This window comes from Kogia breviceps, chromosome 8 (assembly GCF_026419965.1).
Source record: "Kogia breviceps isolate mKogBre1 chromosome 8, mKogBre1 haplotype 1, whole genome shotgun sequence".
Lineage (NCBI taxonomy): Eukaryota > Metazoa > Chordata > Mammalia > Artiodactyla > Physeteridae > Kogia > Kogia breviceps.
In genome coordinates, this window is record NC_081317.1 from 8,488,858 (window position 1) to 8,507,132 (window position 18,275).

Here is an 18,275-nt window from a genome sequence, read left to right on the forward strand (position 1 = left end):
CTTGGTTCATGACTTCATGCATTCAACAAACATTTATTGACTACTTCTTGCACCAGCCAAACTGGGCACATGTTTATTCTCCCACAAAAATGTGTCTGTCTCTCCTGGATAACATAAAAGCCCACGAAGACAGGGGCCTTGACCATAGCCTCGGGGCCTGGCATGGAGCAGGAGAGGAGGTGTTCAATAAATATTTGATTTGCAGAATGGATAAGAGCCACACAGTATGTGTGCTCAGGAAATCAGAATTGGCCGATAGGACTTCTTGCTTAGGTCTCATGGCTTTGAGGCAGCCTATATTCCAAAGTGGGCCCAGTGTTGGGATATATCAGACCCTATCTGCGTTTTGCCAGGCCAGCAGAAGGTGACTCCCTCCGTGTTTGTGCACCTAGCCAGCATTTATTATGGGCCTACTATGTGCGAGCCTATGTGCGAGGTCAGCCTCTGCCCTGTCCCAGCTCACCCAGCCGCTGGTACTCAGCAGCCTGCCATGGACAGGCCGACAGGCTGCCCTGCCTACCAGCTAATGACCAACTGGCCCTCACTGAAGGCCATCCATATTGAAACCACGTGGCAGGTCTCTTCCCACACCTGTGACCCCCTTCCATCCAGGTTTCCCAGATATCCAGGGTTTCAATGCAACCCCAGCGACTGCACTCAGGGAGCTGGTCATACATACACTGTCCCCAGGGGCCTGTGTGCCAGCCTCACTTCTCCAGCCCCACTTTCCAAGCAGTGTGTGTGCCTGCTTTTCCCTGCCCTGTGCCCAGCCTGGTTCCAACATCAGGTTCCATCATAGACAAGTCATCCAGCAAATAGCCAAGAACACGGACTACGTGTCCATCAAGGCAAAGCTACATCACATCGGCTCTGGCACTCATCGGCTAGCTCCGTGATCTGAGACAGGTCACTACAACCCCTGGAACCTCAGTTTCCTTCTCTGCAAAACAAAGACTATTAAGGTGCTGAGCTTCGGGGCTGCTACGGCTGGTGTGCCTGCTCCTCCCTGCTCTGCAGGGCCGTGAGATTTCACCAGTCCCAGATCAAGGGACAAGTGTGGGGAGGGGAAGCAGCAATGTTTTGGCAGCGTTTCAGTGGCTAATGTCATCACTGGGAAAAGAAGTAGCAAAAGAAGGACACAATTCAGCACAACAAACGTATACAATTCAAGCGACCAGTGTAAACTCAGTCGTCTGGGATATGGAGACAAAATCAGACTGCACCAAGAAGGAAGGTGACCAAGGAGGGAGGCAGACCTGTAAACAAAACTGCAGAGAAGACGCCTTGTGTGCTCTGTCACAATAGGTGCAGAGTGTCAGGAATATAGTGGCATCGTCGATTCTACTGGGCTGGGGGGATTTGGATGAAGGAGAAAGATGGCAAGTTTGGCCCCCACCATTTCCCAAGTGCTCTGCACCAACCACTGTCCTTGGACTAACAGGACAGGTGGGCGAAAGGGGAGAGTCTGGTCTGAAACAGGCTGAGTGGTGGGTTTACCCAGAACAAACAGCTCCCCACACACAACCTCGGAGGCGTCATGCTGAATCCACACAGGGTGTATCACCTCCTTTCTCCCTGACACAGCTTTGGCAGTTGCCATTCTTATCTCCTAGGATGCTGCATCTCCCCACCTTTTGCCTTGCTAAGTGGCCCTCTGTAACCAAGGAGATAGTCCTGGCTCTCAGCCCTTAGGAGGCAATGGGAGATTTCTCAGAAAAAGAGCAGTTGTTATTGCCCTGGGTCCCCTGTCCTTTGGTGACGCGTAACCGCAGTTTCCTGTCCTCTCCCTGGCTCCCACCAGCTAGATGCCAAAGTCAGCGGCCAATCCCAGGGACCAGAGGAGCAGCGGAAGCCATGGACTAACCAAGGAGTAAGTGGCCAAAAGGCGGCCTTCAAGGCCTGGCTGCAGCTCTCTGGCTCTCTGGCTGTGTGTCCCCTCCCTGGGGCCCTCCTCTGACTTCCCTTCCCCAGATCAAGGGACAAGCAGAGAGAGGGAAAACAGTTCTTTTCTGGCAACATTTCTGTGGCTAAGCTCATTACCAGAAATTAATGGCAAAAGAAGGGTGCACTTCAGAGGCCAGCAGCCAGGTCAGCAGCTGCCACAGCCAGAACAGAGGTTCAACGGCCTAGGGCAGCACCCAGAGTCTGCTGATCTCACCTTTAAAGTTCCTGTTGGAGCACTGTGTATAGAGGAGACAAAACAATAAACAGGCCGGCTCTCTTGTTTTGACTGATAAGGCGTCACTGGAACTGTCCTTGTTGAGCTCCGTGGGGTGTGGCGGGTAAGCACGGGGACTCAGGAGCCAGACTGCTCCGGTTTGATTCCTGCTCTGCCTCTTAGCTGGGGAACCCTGCACAAGCCATCCCACCTCTCTGTGCCTCCTCTTGACGGTGGGTAGCTGTCAAGAGGAAACGAGGGGACTTCCTGGGTGGCGCAGTGGTTCAGACTCTGCGCTCCCAATGCAGGGAGCCCGGATGTGATCCCTGCTCAGGGAACTAGATCCCACATGCATGCTGCAACTAAGAGTTCACGTGCCACAATTAAGGAGCTGGCGAGCTGCAACTAAGGAGCCCACCCCCGCGACTAAGACCTGGCACAACTAAATAAATAAGTAAATAAATAAATAAATTTATTTTTCTTAAAAAAAGAGGAAATGAGTTAATATAGGGAAAGCTTTTAGAGCAGCGCCTGGCAAATCTGTAAGGAAGAACAGCTGACCCACATGGCCTGGAAGGGAGTTAGGTGAGGAAGCTCATGCTTTCAAACAGGTCCTGGGTGGATATTTCATTCCAGGCTCTCCGAGGAGCTGTGGGAGATTTATCTTCATTGCAGCAAAGACCCATCAATGCCAGTGATGGTCTGGCCACCCTGGCACAGGACTCTCTCTGCCAAGCCACATGGAGTAGTCCTGGATGTTGTTCTGGCCCAATGCTGCCCCACCATCCTGGATAAGGCACAGCATCCTGAGGAGAACTCTGGCCAAAGCTCCATGGATGGGCCCTGCCCATCCCTGGGCGGGTGGCATCTCTGTGCAGGCCCCTCATGCTGACTCCCTGCTGCCCTCACTGACTGTGCCACTTATGGGGTCACCGAGAGTCCCTGTGTTACTGACATTAAGGTCTGTGTACCGTGAGATTCATCATTCCTTCTTCTGGGCCCACACAGAGCTCCCAGCAGTCCAAGAAACAATAGCAGCATCTAAATGATGGAAAATTCATTTGAAAAAGAACCTCCAAGCAACTTCTGAAAAAAGCCTCACGGCTCAGATGGACTCAGGGAATCACAGGGCTGGCGGCAGCCACAGAGACCAGTGGCTTCCAAACTTGCTTTGACCTCCAAAGCCACTGCTCAACTGAAGTTCACCCAGAAGCTCAGGACATAAAACTGACGCAAACAGAGCTGCTCTGGCGGAAACTGTGCTCTAGAGGTCTGCTTGGTGCCCTCCGTCCTCTCCCCCAGCCCCTGCTGGCCCCAAGTCAGCTCCAAAGAACCCCTGGGCTCCACAAAGCACTAATGGAGAACCACAGACCCAGGCCAACCTCCCTAAGTAGATACGAGGAGACGAGTCCCACAGAATCCCTCTGCACAGACGGTGCCTGAATGCAGACCCAGTCTTTTGACTCCAGGCTAAAACCTCTCACTCCACTTTGCTATGGCTTGATCTATGGAAAATTGCAATTTAAAGAAACACGGCTCACTTCTGACAACCTCCAACATAATCCCTAAGTATTTTAAAGGCCCCTGAACTAGGCAAGTCTGAAACCGAGCCCAGCCCCGCAGACTGGCAGAAAGAAGTTCGGAAGTGAGTTAGTTGCAGAAGCACTGCTGACGAGTCCATGCAGTTTCCTTCAGGTCTGTGGGACATAAACAGGTCTTGAAAGGCTTGGGCTGTGTGGCTGTGAGAGACCCCAGACCAGGCGGGCCAGGAGGTGAATGTTAATGAGCGATGGAAATAGCAATGACTTCCCCCGTCAGGCACAGTGCCAAGCTAAGGAGGATAAAGAGGTCTGAGATATTTTTAAAGTATTTTTACAGCAGAAAAACTTTCCTACAGACTCAATTATATAACTATCAGACTCCACCTCTGAGCTGAAATTATCCATGGCCTTCAGGAAAAAAAAAAATTATTTTTCCCTACGTGAGGGTCACAGGTTCCTCCAAAGGAACTCTTAGCTGTAGAGCCAGCAGCCCAGCGCAACTGCAAGGCCTCCCAGGGGCAGTTTGGAGCGGAGGGCACACGTCACGCCACTGACCCCGCCGTCATACATGATGTTGTCAGGTGCAGAAGGGTCCCCAGTCGCGCCGGCTTCCTCACAGCTTCCCTGTCCCAAAACGGGGCTGAGGTCACTGAAGGAGAGAGAGTGGCCAGGGGACACTTCATTAACCCACAGTCATCCTCCGTCATTGGCAAAGGGCAGACCGAGAAAGGCTTCTGGGGCCTAAGGAGTAAAGAACGTCACCAAAGAAAGGACGGCCCAAACCAAAGGAACAGACTTAGGAAGATTAACTTACAGCCCAGGTTTTTGTCAGCCTGAAGATGGGTGCACTTTGTAATGCTGACACCACAGACATGAGAGAATGAAGGTTGTTGAGTTCTAGAAGTTTCTGGAAAAAAAAGATATGGAATAGATTATTTTGATGCTATAAACAATAGAACAAAAACATGCTCAAGTGTTACCAAATATTGTCATATTTACGAAATTCAATTACACTTAAAAATATCTCATGTAGAAAATACAGTTCTAGGAAGTTCACAGAAACCATATGCTCTTTTTCTTTCAGATTGTCAAAAGGTGAGTCTGCATCTGAAACATTTGCAAAATTTCATAAGCTGACTAGTCTGGCTGCTGGACAGAAACATGGCTCGGGATGAGATTTGATAAAGTCGTTTCTGTTCTTTTTTTAGATGAATCTGAAGTGTCCCAGCAGGCCCTTGTAAACTGAAACCTCCGCTGTGCCAACAATATCAACATGGGTCTACTGCGATTACCTTCACACCCGGAAGCGGGAGGCTGAGGAAAGATGTTATCAATCTGCACGATCCCCTCAGCTGGCAGCATGGAGCTCCAGCTTCCCAGCCACTTGACCACGCTTCTCTGAACCAGACCCCAAATTAGTGAGAACATTTGGATTTAATTCCATCTCAGACAAGTTCCTTACCACGGAGGGCAACAGAAGGAGACACAGGTGAGGGTGAGCACAGAAAAATGTAATTGCTCTGCTCTTGGTTTTATGCTGACGGAAACCTGCCAACAGGACCCGGGTCCCATTTCTCACTCCCAGGAGTCAGTGAAAGTTGTGTAGCCGGCAGGCTCCACGGAACCAAGAGGCCTGGTTCCAACCCCGGTTCCCACTACTGGTGTGTCCTGTGGCAAGTTACCTAAGCTTTCTGAGCCTGGCCATCTTCATATTTAAAATGAGGAAGGTAATCACAGCACCTCTGCTGCGTGGGACGGTGCACGTAAACTGCTAGACCAGTGCCTGGCACCCGGGAGAGTGGACAGTGCAGTGTGCGCTGCTTGTTCTTTGTCAGGAAGACTTGTCCCCAACCCCACCCCACCTGCGTGTTCCCACAGCAGCCTGTGCATTTCCTTAGCCCACTGGACTGTATTCGCTTGCACTTGCCCCTCTCTCACCCTGGACCGTGTGTTCCCTGAGAGCCGGGATGAAGCGGTATCTACCATCATATCCCTAGGACCCAGTCCAGCACAGAGCAGGGCTTAGTAAAATGAACAAATCCACAAAAAGCCCTTATGCCTAGTCCTCATGGCTCTGTTCCTACCTGGAGACTTCTCCCTTACCACAAAAGTTAATACTGCATTTCATACATCTCGTAATATTCCCTAATCGTTTGCTATGTGTAATAATAGATTCTCTGAGTGAGCTGAATTTCATCCTTTGTATCTGAATGGCTATGCCTGTCACAGAATTTCTTTTAGAGGTGAAGGTTCTCTGGGAGCTTATCTAATCCACCCCTTTCCCATTTTATAGATGGGAAAGCAAGGCCCAGAGAAAGGAGGAGGCTTGAACAAGAACATAGGCAGGCCACAGCGCCAGCATGATGATCCACCATCAGAAGATGGCAGAGCTTAAGGAGGAATCGTTCTGGATCCCTTGGGTGGGGACTGGAAACTTCCAAACTGAAAGCACCAGGTGGGCTGGAACTTCATCCCATTCTCTCGTGGCCCAGCACGAATTCACCGAGAGCAGCAAGAATCATTAAGCCCAGCAACAGTTCCGGGCACTTCAGAATGCACAGGACGCAAAAGTGTCCATGCCCCTAAAATACTTAGAGCTGGATGAACACAACCTTGCTGTGAGGGGCAGGAGAGCAGCTCCCCTGGAGGCAGAGAGACACGACCAGACTGACCGTGGGGCCTGGGCGGGGACACCCACCTCTCTAAGCCTCCTCTTCCTCCTCCGGAAATGGGGTGATAATAATAATGTGAGCGTCAAATGCAATCATTTCTGTAAAGCGGCAGCTGTGGCGCCTGGCCAGAGAGGGGCCGCAGTGAGGGCGAGCTGGTCTAGGACCTGGGAGGGAAGGCAACGCGCACACACAGAGCGGGCGGTAAGCAGACGGGACGGCACTCTGCTGAGTCAGGCGAGCCCCGCGGCGGGGAGCAGTGGACTGGGAGGGGCTGGCAGGACTGCGTAAAGATGAGAGTGGTTCAGGAAGGCCCGTGGGATCACAGCCTGGGCTGGCAGACATGAGGGAAGAGGAGGGGAGAGTCGGGTAAAGACGTGAGCCTGGTGCCCAATAACCGGCAAGGACCGACCCTTCCAGGGCAGGCCCAGGGGGTGGGGTCGGGGCAGCAGGGCCCGGGCCTCAAGCGCAAGATGGGGTGGGGCGAGCTCCGCTGACCGCGAACAAACTGTGCAGGATGTGACGGGGTCACAACCTCCCATGCTAACTAGAAGCCACCAACCCCCAGCACTGGCTAAATCTGAATAGGAGGATGAATGGATCCCAGAGGGAGCCGCTGGGGCCTCGTGGAGAGTCTGTGAAAGGCCAGCTACAAAGAAGGCTTGGCTGCCCAAACCACAGGGCGGAGGGCACCTGCCTGCGCGTGCACAGCGGCCGGGAGGCTGAGCAAGCAGCCAGGCTGGTCCCACGGCTGCCTCGCCTGGGGAAGCTGGGTCAGAGCCCCGTGTCTGAACCCTGCCCGGCTCGTCCCGAGCAAATCGGCTCCCAAAGTACCGAGGAAACACCTTTTTGCGATAAAAAAGAAAGGAAAGGAAGGGGAAAGGTAATAAAACAGCTTACCTTGGCTATTTTCACAAAATGGCTCAGGATTTCTGCCCTTATTTTTAAAGTCTGTGCTGTTAGAATTTCTCGTACAACCCAAAAACTGACCTGTAGAGTCAAACACAGACACACACGGACACACACACACACACACACACACACACACACACACACACACACACACACACACACCAGAAAAGTTGTTAAATGCCGGACCAACCAAGTTACCCGCCCACTACTTCTATGGGATTTCTAAGAGGTTGGGAGACTGAGAGAGCAAACCCTAGGGTTGCAGGAGGTTGAGGGTTCCTTTATGACACTCAAGCCTACAAGTGGGTCCCACGCCGCCAGCACCAGTTCTCCAACACGCATAGTAGTGCCGTGAGAAAAAAGTATTCCCATTATTAGCCACGGGACTTATTGGGCCTCCATCGACATATGGGTCTCCCTGAGGTACTTCAGGAAATTTTGAGATGTATCAGACAGGATTTCTGCCCAAAAGGATCCCAGTTATGGGGAGACGGATGGATGGATGGACGGATAGACAAATGGCCAGACAAAGGGATATGCATGCTGGCAGCACCACCTATGAGATCCATATCCCCAGCCAGACCCAAGGCAAGAAGGACTCACCTATATTCGCACAATTATAACAAATTTCATTTTCTAGGAGAGGTTTGCCCAATAATTTAAGTGATACAAAAACATACCCTTGGGCTTCCCTGGTGGCGCAGTGGTTGAGAGTCCGTCCGCCTGCCGATGCAGGGCACACGGGTTTGTGCCCCGGTCCGGGAGGATCCCACATGCCGCGGAGAGGCTGGGCCCGTGAGCCATGGCCGCTGAGCCTGCGTGTCTGGAGCCTGTGCTCCGCAACGGGAGAGGCCACAACAGCGAGAGGCCCGTGTACCGCAAAAAAAAACACCAAAAACGAAACATCTCTCAAAGTTCTGTAAAGCAATGCAGGTAAAAGGGCATGTTTTTCTTTTTTTCTTTTTTTTTTTTTGCAGTACGCGGGCCTCTCACTGTCGTGGTCTCTCCCGTTGCGGAGCACAGGCTCCAGACACGCAGGCTCAGCGGCCATGGCTCACGGGCCCAGCCACTACGCGACATGTGGGATCCTCCTCCCGGACTGGGGCACGAACCCATGTCCCCTGCATCGGCAGGCGGACGGACTCTCAACCACTGAGCCACCAGGGAAGCCCAAAGGCATGTTTTTCTGGAGACAGCATATATGCCAAAAGGATATACTGGTACTTTTCGTTCCAAATATCATTCACACTTGACCATCCTCGAGCCCCTGAGTCTTTTGGTGGGAACAAGAAAGTCATCCACCAGTGTCTAGTTGACTCACACGATGCCTCAATGAAACAAGAGGAGCTTCATGCTAAGAAACACTGGGCAGTGGTTTGCTTTCCTGTTTATGTTTCATGACTATAACAGCAGCTCTATGTGAAACACGGATGCCCAAGAATGCAATGACAGCGCTGCAAAGAAAGGAGGAGAGATGGCCAGAGAATGGGGGAGACGTGCAATGAAAAGGAAGGCTAAGCATCTAAAACCTCTAAATTTTACAAAGACTAAAATAGTTAAGGATAGTCCAGAGTTATCAAAGCATGTTTACTGCTGCAACCAAATGTCTTCCCTTTACTGAAATACTGTCACTTTTCAATGAGAAAACAAGAAAAGATTAAATCACCAAGAATCAAAATTTGGCTTCTTATATTAAGCAGGAATATTATAGAAAAGTCTTCTCTGTGTAATTATCTGTGGTTGCCTCCAGGACATGCCTGGGTTTCCATAGAATCATTTTTTCCAAGGAATTGCCTAAAATTAGGTTCAGACTCAAATGTTACTAGCCAGTTACGGAAGAAAGATTTCCCATATAGCAAGATTTTTTCTAGGTGATATGCCCATAAACCTTATATTTTAATACATGCACACTTTTATGCCACATAAATCTCAAGTGTGATAGTTTATACGTATAATTTAATAGATTCTTATGTGTCAAAAAAAATCACACCTATTTAAAGCATAATTATGGAACGTGGCAGAGTTGACTCAGGTGGTGTTCAGAGGCAACTATGGATCAGTTCACTGCAGCAGACCGTCACGAAGCCCTTACCATGTGCTCCAGGCACTGCGAGTCCAGACCTGTCAGTCCAGAAATCACTGTATTAGAAGGCAGCTGGTGATCATGGCCATCAAAGAAGTTCAAACCAAGTGAACTGGAGTATGGGGGAGATAATGAGAAAAGAAGGCTTCCTAGAGGAGGTGGGCCTTGAAAGATGGGTAGACCCTCAACAGGTGAGGAGACCACGGAGAGCTTAGCGAGCGGACAGGACTGGTGTTGCAGGTACCCCGTGGGCTTGGGGCGGGAGGGAGACTGAACTAAGAAGGGAAGGGGGTCTGAAGAAACAAGGGGACACTATGCTGCGCAGGGAGAGTTCCAGAGGCTTCTGAGCACAGGAGTGACAGGCTAGACCCTTTTGCAGGAGCAGGGACACCCATCAAGAAGCTGAGGCGATGGTCTAAGTGAGATCCAGGAGGCTTGAGTGAGGGCAGTGTTGAAGGAGATGGAAGCAAGGGGCAGAGGAGAGAAACATTACAAAGGGAGAATCAGCATGGCTTTAAACTGTTTTAATTCTGTTTTTGTTTGTTTGTTTGTTTTTGCGGTACGCGGGCCTCTCACTGTTCTGGCCTCTCCCACTGAGGAGCACAGGCTCTGGACGCGCAGGCTCAGCGGCCATGGCTCACGGGCCCAGCCGCTCCGCGGCATGTGGGATCTTCCCGGACCGGGGCACGAACCCGTGTCCCCTGCATCGGCAGGCGGACTCTCAACCACTGCGCCACCAGGGAAGCCCTTAATTCTGTTTAACTACAAAATTTAAGAGAAGCTTAATGCCGAAAACAAAGGGACAGAGATAAGCACAAGAGACAGAAGTCATTTGCAAGCTCGTTCTCACATACAGACCCCCGTGATAAACACTGTGGTATGTGTCATGTCTCAGAACATATGTCTGTCTAGTCATAGAACATGTTTCTCTTTTTCAATTAAATTGGTATATATTAATCATACTATCACAAGAATTTTTATAAATATATAAGAATATCAACATATTTTTTAGCAGCTGCCAAGCATTTCATCTTAGGGATGTCTCATCATTAAGGAACCTCCTACTGTTGGGTAGCTTATTTCGAATTATTTTGTTGTGATAGACAATGCTGTGGTGAACATATTTATACGTATATCTTTATACATTTTTAATTAAGGTCTGAGGATAAATTCCTGTAAGGTGGAGTGAATAAAAGTATGTGTACCTTTCTTCAAAAGCATATATTTAAAACTTGGCCTCCAGGGCTTCCCTGGTGGCACAGTGGTTGAGCGTCCGCCTGCCGATGCAGGGGACATGGGTTCGTGCCCTGGCCCGGGAAGATCCCACATGCCTCGGAGCGGCTGGGCCCGTGAGCCATGGCCGCTGGGCCTGCGCGTCCGGAGCCTGTGCTCCGCAACACGAGAGGCCACAACAGTGAGAGGCCCGTGTACCGCGAAAAAAAAACAAAAACAAAAAAACAAAAAACTTGGCCTCCAAAAGCTTTATTTGTTGATCCATAAAAACTGGAGCAGGCTAATACCAGTTATTACAGCTCTTTTTTTCTTTACTAACCTAGTAGACAAACTAACGTCTCACTGTTTCTATTTTACATTTCTTTCATGACTCCTCAGTTAATATTTTTTTGCATGTTTTTTCAGTTTTTTGTTGCAAATATTTATAGGCCATTTGTATTATTTGCCTGTGAATTACGTGTTCAGGTCCTTCATCCACCTTTCTATTGTTACACCTGTCCTCTGACTCTCGATTAGTAAAAGGTGTTTATATTAAAGAGAATACATTACCCCTTTGTGAGTCACACAATGTGCCAAGAGTGTGGAGAAACTGATACTCATACACTGTTTCACTGTTTGCAGGGGTATAAATTCACAGGACCATTTTGAAGAACCACTTGAATATAAATTTCAAGCTGTTAAAAGTTCTATTCTCCCTGGAATATTTATCTTACAAAAATACAGAAACGTAGACTGATACACATACAAGGGTTCACTGAAGCACTGTTTATAAAGCAAAAGAATACGCCCATCAATAGGGAACTGGTTGCATAAATAATACTATCACCTCAAACTTTGGAAGGAAGTCGCTATGGAAGGAAGGAGGCAGTTGTGCTCCACCTTCTTGAAGGCAAAATATCTACATAGATTATTTGGAATTCTTCTGCATAGGAGGTTTGTCTAGTCTCCCCCATTTATGTATTCCATCATTTGTTTACATCAGAATGGACTCATGGATATTTATTTTATACTTTGGGGTTCTGATCCAATACTATGTTACTTATTTCCTTACTCAAATTGTTCCAGCTTTGGCCACTGAGAGCTGGCTTCGACGTGCCCCCAGCATTGTTCGGTCGGTTTGTTTGAGCGCTTCCTTACTTTCTGGAACTACAAGATGTCACAGCCTCATCCTGTACATTTCTTGTCCCAGTCCGAAACCAGCCATTTCTCCAAGGAGCCTTGGTTCCTTTCTTTAAAAATATTTTTTTATTTATTTACTTATTTATTTTGGATGCGCCAGCTGGGCCTTAGCTGCAACATGCAGACTTCTTAGCTGTGGCACGCATGAGGGATCTAGTTCCCCGACCAGGCATCCAACCAGGGATCGAACCCGGGCCCCCTGCATTGGGAGCACAGAGTCTTACCCACTGGACCAGCAGGGAAGTGCCCCTTGGTTCCTTTTATTAGATAATGGTATTAGAAACCAAGATCTGGGAGCTACGTGTGCTTGTGCTACTTAGGAATCACTGTTTCTAGGTCCTCTCAGATGCAGAGCAAGGAAATGTGTGTGTGTGTGTGTGTGTGTATGTACCCTAACTCTTGTATATATACATACCTATAAATATTCCTATATGTAACCATCTGTATCTATATTAAGCTAAATACGACTTCCTACTAATGTCTCCACCTCCAATCCATTACCATATGGATCATTCTAGCCTCCTCTTGCTTGTCTACAACTTCCCACTACAACAGGTGGGAGAAACCTGGGTCCCACCATCTACCACCCATTTCCTTAATTGTTCAATTCCAGTGTTCATGCATAATGGCTCCAGAATTGTTACCCATCCGCCCTTGGGAAACAACTTGATCAGAGTACAGTGCTTATATACAGTTCCTTTTGTCTTTAGTCTTTCAGGCTCCCTCATTTCCACAGTTACTTAGGCCAGCACCTTTTCCCCTCACCCTTCTCAGGGAGGTTGTTTCATACATTTATAATCCAGTTAGGTTCGCTTGTTATGGTCTACATTCCATCCTATGACCCCTTAATCTCCACAATGATTAAAATTTGCATATTTAGCACTAAGAGGTTTACTCTTAGTGCTGTAAAGTTCTATGGGTTTTTACAAATGCACAGTGGCATGTATCCAACATTATAGTATCATACAGAATAGTTTCACCGCCCTGAAAAACCCCCTGTTCTTCACCTACTCAAAGCTCTCCCCTTCTCACACCTCTGGCAGTCACTCATCTGTTTACCATCTCTATAATTTTACCTTTCCAGAATTTTTTTCAGCATTTTCCAGAGCGTCAAAAAAAAGTGGGGGAGGTAATCACACTTATGTTGCCTTTTAAGACTGGCTTCTTTCACTTAGCAATATGTATTTAAGATTCATCCATGTCTTTATGTGGCTTGATGGCTTATTCTTTTTTTTTTCCGATGAATACTATTCCATTGTATGAATTTACCAGTTTGCCTATCCTTTCACCTATTGAAGGACATCCTAGCTACTTTCAGTATTTGACTATTATAAATAAAGCTGCTATAAATATTTGTGTGTTATTTGTGTATCTGTGTGTGTGAATATGTGTATGTGTGTAGATGTAAGATTTCAAATAAACTGGATAAATATTGAGGAGTTCAATTGCTGGATCATACCATTTTTCATTCCCACCAGCAACAAATGAGTTTGTGTTGCTCCAATTACTTGCCAACAATTGGTATTGTCAGGTTTGGTGAGGTTTTTTGTTTGTTTGTTTTGGGTTGTTGTTGTTGTTTTTTAGCCATTCTAATAGGTGCGTAGTGTTTGCATTTCCCTGATGGCAAATAATGGTGAGCATCCTTTCACATTTATTTGCCCTTGGTTACATCTTTTTGGTAAAGTACTTATTCAGATATTTGGCCTGTTTTTTTTTTTTTTTTTTGGCTGCGTTGGGTCTTTGTTGCTGCCCGCGGGCTTTCTCTAGTTGCGGCGAGCGGGGCTACTCTTCATTGCAGTGCACGGGCTTCTCATTGGGGTGGCTTCTCTTGTTGCAGAGCACAGGCTCTAAGCGTGCAGGCTTCAGTAGTTGCAGCGTGTCAGCTCAGTAGTTGCAGCGTTAGGGCTCAGTAGTTGTGGCTCACGGACTCTAGAGCACAGGCTCAGTAGTTGTGGCTCATGGGCTTAGTTGCTCCGCAGCATGTGGGATCTTCCTGGACCAGGGATTGAACCCGTGTCCCCTGCACTGGCAGGTGGATTCTTAACCACTGCGCCACCAGGGAAGTCCCTGGCCTGTTTTTTAATTGGGTTGTTTTCTTTTTTAAGATTTTTTTTTTTTTGATGTGGACCATTTTTAAGGTCTTTATTGAATTTGTTACAATATTGCTTCTGTTTTATGTTTTGTTTTTTTTGGCCAGGAGGCATGTGGGATCTTAGCTCCCAGACCAGGGATCAAATCTGTACCCCCTGCATTGGAAGGCAAACTCATAACCACTGGACCGCCAGTGAAGTCCCTAATTGGGTTGTTTTCTTATTGTTAAGTATTAAGAATATACTTTGGATTCAAGCCTTTTATCAGATATGTGTTTTGCAAATATTTTTCCCAGTCTGTGCTTTGTCATTTAATTCTCTTAAAAATGTCTTTTGCAGAATAGAAGATTTTAATGAAGTCCAACTTACCAATTTTTTCTTTCATGGATTGTGCTTTGGTGTTATATCTAATAACTCATCACCAAAGGTCATGTAGGGTTTTCTTCTATGTTTTCTTTCAAAAGTTTTATAGTTTTGTCTTTTACGTTTAGGTCTATGATCAATTTTGAGTTAATTTTTATGAAAGGCTTAAAGTCTTATATCTAGGTTCATTTTTTCACATACACAAAAACAGTTCCAATTGTTCCAGCACCATTTGTTGAAGAAATTACTCTTTCTCCACTGAATGCCCTCATGCATTTGTCAAAGGTCAGTTGACTATATTTGTCTGGGTCTATTTCTGGGCTCTCTATTCTGTTTCATAATCCTAGACATCTATTCTTTTGCCAATACCAAGCTGTCTTGATTATTATAGCTTTACAATCAGTCTTGAAATCAGGCAGAGTGAGTCCTCCAACTTCATTCTTTTTCAGTATTGTGCTGGTTATTCTACATCTTTAGCCTTTCCATATAAACTTTAGAATCAGTTTGTTGATATTTATGAAATAGCTTGCTGGGATTTCAATTAGGATTGAATTGAATCTATAGATCAAGCTGGGAAGAACTGACATCTTAATAAGTAGCCTTCTAATACATGAAGATGGAATGCCTCTCTATTTCAATCTACTTTGATTTCTTTCATCAGTGTTTTATAGTTTTCCACATATAGAACCTGTACATACTTTGTTAGATTTATACCTAAGTATTTCTTGAGTATGTGTGTGCTACTGTAAATGGTGTGTGCTTTTTTTAAATGTCAAGTTCCAGTTCTTCATTGCTGGTATATAGGAAAGCTTTCATATATTGATCTTGTGCCCTGCAACCTTGCTATACTCCCTTATTAATTCTAGGAGTTTTAAAAATAGATTTCTTTGAGATTTTCCGTATAGACCATCATGTCATCTGTGAATAAAGACAGTTTTATTTCTTCCTGAAGCAACACAAAACTTTCACTCTTTGCTGGTGGGAATGCAAAATGGTACAGACACGATCCAGGAACTGTACTCCTAGATATTTACCCAGTTTATTTGAAGTCTTATGTCCACACCAAAAAAAAAAACCAGCATGCATATGTTTATAGCAGTTTTATTCATAATCATCAAAAACTGTAAGTCCTTCAGAAGGTGAATGGATAGACTAGTAAATCCATACAATGAGCAGTATTCATTAAAAAGCCATCAAGCCATATAAAGACAGGGATGAATCTTAAATGCATATGGCTAAGTGAAAAGACAGTCAGAAAAGGCTACATATATATGAGACCCTTTTTTTTTTTTTTTTTTTACATTCTGGAAAGGTAAAACTTTAGAGATAGCAAGCAGATCAGAATCTGGACCACTGCCTTCCTCTCCATAGTAAACCCTGCCTCCCTGCCTTATTCCTTGGGTAACATCAACATCACTGTGAACAACCATGGTCACTTCAGCAACTGTTACCCACCTATCACTCCAGTCACCCCCTTCTCCAAATTACCCAGGACTGCCCTGCATCAGAAACCTGAAGTTCCAGTCTCGGGCCACAACCTTTAACCTTCTAATCCTCACCTGCTCCTTGACCCCAGCCCCACTGCTGTTCCCATCCTTCCCTCTCACCACGCCTTGGAGTCCTTGGTGGCCCTTTTCCTCTTGAGCACATGGATCCCCTATCATTTGTCACTTCAGCCCCTTCGTAGCCAGTACTTTTAGGTCCCTTGCCCCATGGTCCTTCAAAAACTCTGCTTTGCTCATCACGGATGGATCCAACCACTTGCCCTCCTGTGCCCCTCTCTTTAGGCTGCAAAGTGCAACTAGACAAAACATCTACCCTCATGCCCTGGGGCTACTTTAAAAGCCACAATCTCTATTTCCATTGGCTCTGCCCACAAGTCTTTCTATATTTCCATAGTCAACCTTCTCTTTCCCCTGGAGTGGCTTTTTCAAGCTCCCCCAAAACCCCTCAAGCTTTCCTCCTGCTTCCCCGCCTTCATCTCCTATTCCACTGAGGAAAGAGGAGCCGTGAACCTCCTTGCACCACACCTACAAGCAGACCTGTGTCTGTCTGTATCTTTCCTTTCTGCAGACTCTCCTATTACGATGAAGAGGTCCCAGGCCTCGGCCTCTCCCACCTTCGCTGGGACTTCACTTCATTATGTATTCCCTCTCTCTCCTCATGTTTAATTTTTCCCGGTCTACTGGCTCTTTCCATTCAAAATATGTACACCCCCACGGCTCTTTCTGCTGAAAAGAAAAAAGGAATATTAACACCTCCCTGCACGTCTTCAACCCCTCCAGCCACCCCCTTCTCCTCATCTTTCTCCTTAGAGCCACTGTTCAAGCGTCGCCTACACCTGCTCGCTCCGCTTCCTCACATCTACCGCTCAAGCCGCTACAGCCCAGCTTGCATTTCACATCCCCACAAAACAGCTCCTGCTGAGCCTAGCACCGCCGTGCTGCTACACATAAAAGACTCTTTTTTTAGTCCTTTTAAACGACCCTTTCTGTAGCATCCCGTTATCCTTGAGACACCAATTTCCAAGCCACCGGCCTTTCTGGGTGTTCTTCTCGCGCCCGGGCTGCTCTTTCTCAGCCCCTTCTCCTCTGCGCTTCCCACAAGCCCCGAGGTTCTCACGTGGGCCTCTGCTGCTCCCTGGGTAATCTCATCTGCTCCCGTGGCTTCAAATGCAGATGACTGCAATATCTGCATCTTCAAGCTGGATCTTTCCCCTGACTCCCAGATGCAAGTATCCAGTTACCTGCTGCATGGTTGAACTCACACCTCTCTCCAGACCTCTGCAGACCTCTCTAACTCCAGACCTCTCTCCTCTCTGTCATCTCCTCTCTCACAACTGCTCCTCCTCCTCTGTACTCACCATCTCAAAGAGTGGTGCTGCCAAGGACCAAAGCGGGGCCTCCTTTGCTCCTCCCTGTCATCTCCCCCCAAATCCAATCAATCACCCAGTGCTATTATTCGGTCTCTTCATATTCTCTTGAGCCCGGCCACTTTATGTCTCTGTCGTTCACCTAGATTAACGGGACAGACTCCAGTCCAGTCTCCTGGCCTCCCTTCCTACCGCCCACACCTCTCCTCTGGTTTTCGCACCCTAGCACTGATTCCCCTGGACTGTAATCCCCTCCATCACGTCTGTCTCCCCCACCAGACTATGAGCTAATGATGGCAAGGGCTACGTCCAGTTTACTGCTGACCCCCTGAACCTAGCACAGAGCCCGGTACCAGGTTCAGTCAATGTCTATTAAATTAATAAATGAATATAACCAGAAGTAATGAGCCTCAAATGAAAGAGGGTTTATACAGTGAGGAAAGAATAACTGTTTGGAGGTAGCATTTGGAAGGGAAAATGCTAACGCTGCCTCCCAGCCCTGTGATAAATGAGGTCTGGAAGAACAGGGGGTTCTACTGGAGTCGTGTTCAGAAAAATGGGGAGGCCCCTCAATAAAGAAACTCACCAGCTCTGTGGCTTTGAGCAAGTTACTTTACTTTCCAGAACCTCAGCTTCCTCATCCATAAAATGGGTTTAAAATACCGGCTTCAGTGGGTTTTATGGAAACAGAATTCGATGATGCAGGTTAAATGCTTAGCATAGTGTCTAACTCAGTAAGTTGAGCCTAAGTGCTCAATAACTGTTTTTTAAATAGTCTTGATTAAAGCCAAGAGGGATCAGGAAGATTCAGCGGCTAGGCGAATGATGCATGGATGGGGTATCAGCCGATTGATCAGGGGAGAAAGCTCAGAGCTGGATGGAAGAGCGCAAGAGGGAAGAGGGTCTGTGGGGGGGTTCTGGCCACCACTCAGCCTCTTCCTGCCCGAGCACCAACTTTCCCTGAGGAACTGCCAGTCCTCCAATCTCAGTCCCTGCAGCCTTGGCCCCCTGCCCTACCTCCACGGGAAGGCCTGTTTCTGAGACCTGGCCAGCCAGAGCCTCCTGTTTCCTGGTCAGGGTGATGAGATCACGAAGCACAGGATGGGACCCAAGCTAGGGCCATCAACCCCAGAATCTGTATTCCAGGACATCAAATGGAGCTACTGAAAAAGAGG

At 47.5% G+C, this 18,275-nt stretch overlaps 1 protein-coding gene across 24 annotated transcripts in view; it reads right to left on the reverse strand.

Moving 5' to 3' along the window:
* The window catches only part of RALGPS1 (Ral GEF with PH domain and SH3 binding motif 1), a 294,874-nt gene that overhangs the window by 175,644 nt on the left and 100,955 nt on the right, over positions 1-18,275 (reverse strand). For all 24 annotated transcript variants that reach the window (XM_067040706.1, XM_067040711.1, XM_067040698.1 and 21 more), the window contains 2 exons: positions 7,269-7,358; positions 4,514-4,606 (listed from right to left, as the gene is read on the reverse strand). In XM_067040706.1, coding sequence (XP_066896807.1) covers positions 4,514-4,606; positions 7,269-7,358 — 183 coding nt within the window. The remainder of the gene's footprint in view (positions 1-4,513; positions 4,607-7,268; positions 7,359-18,275) is intronic.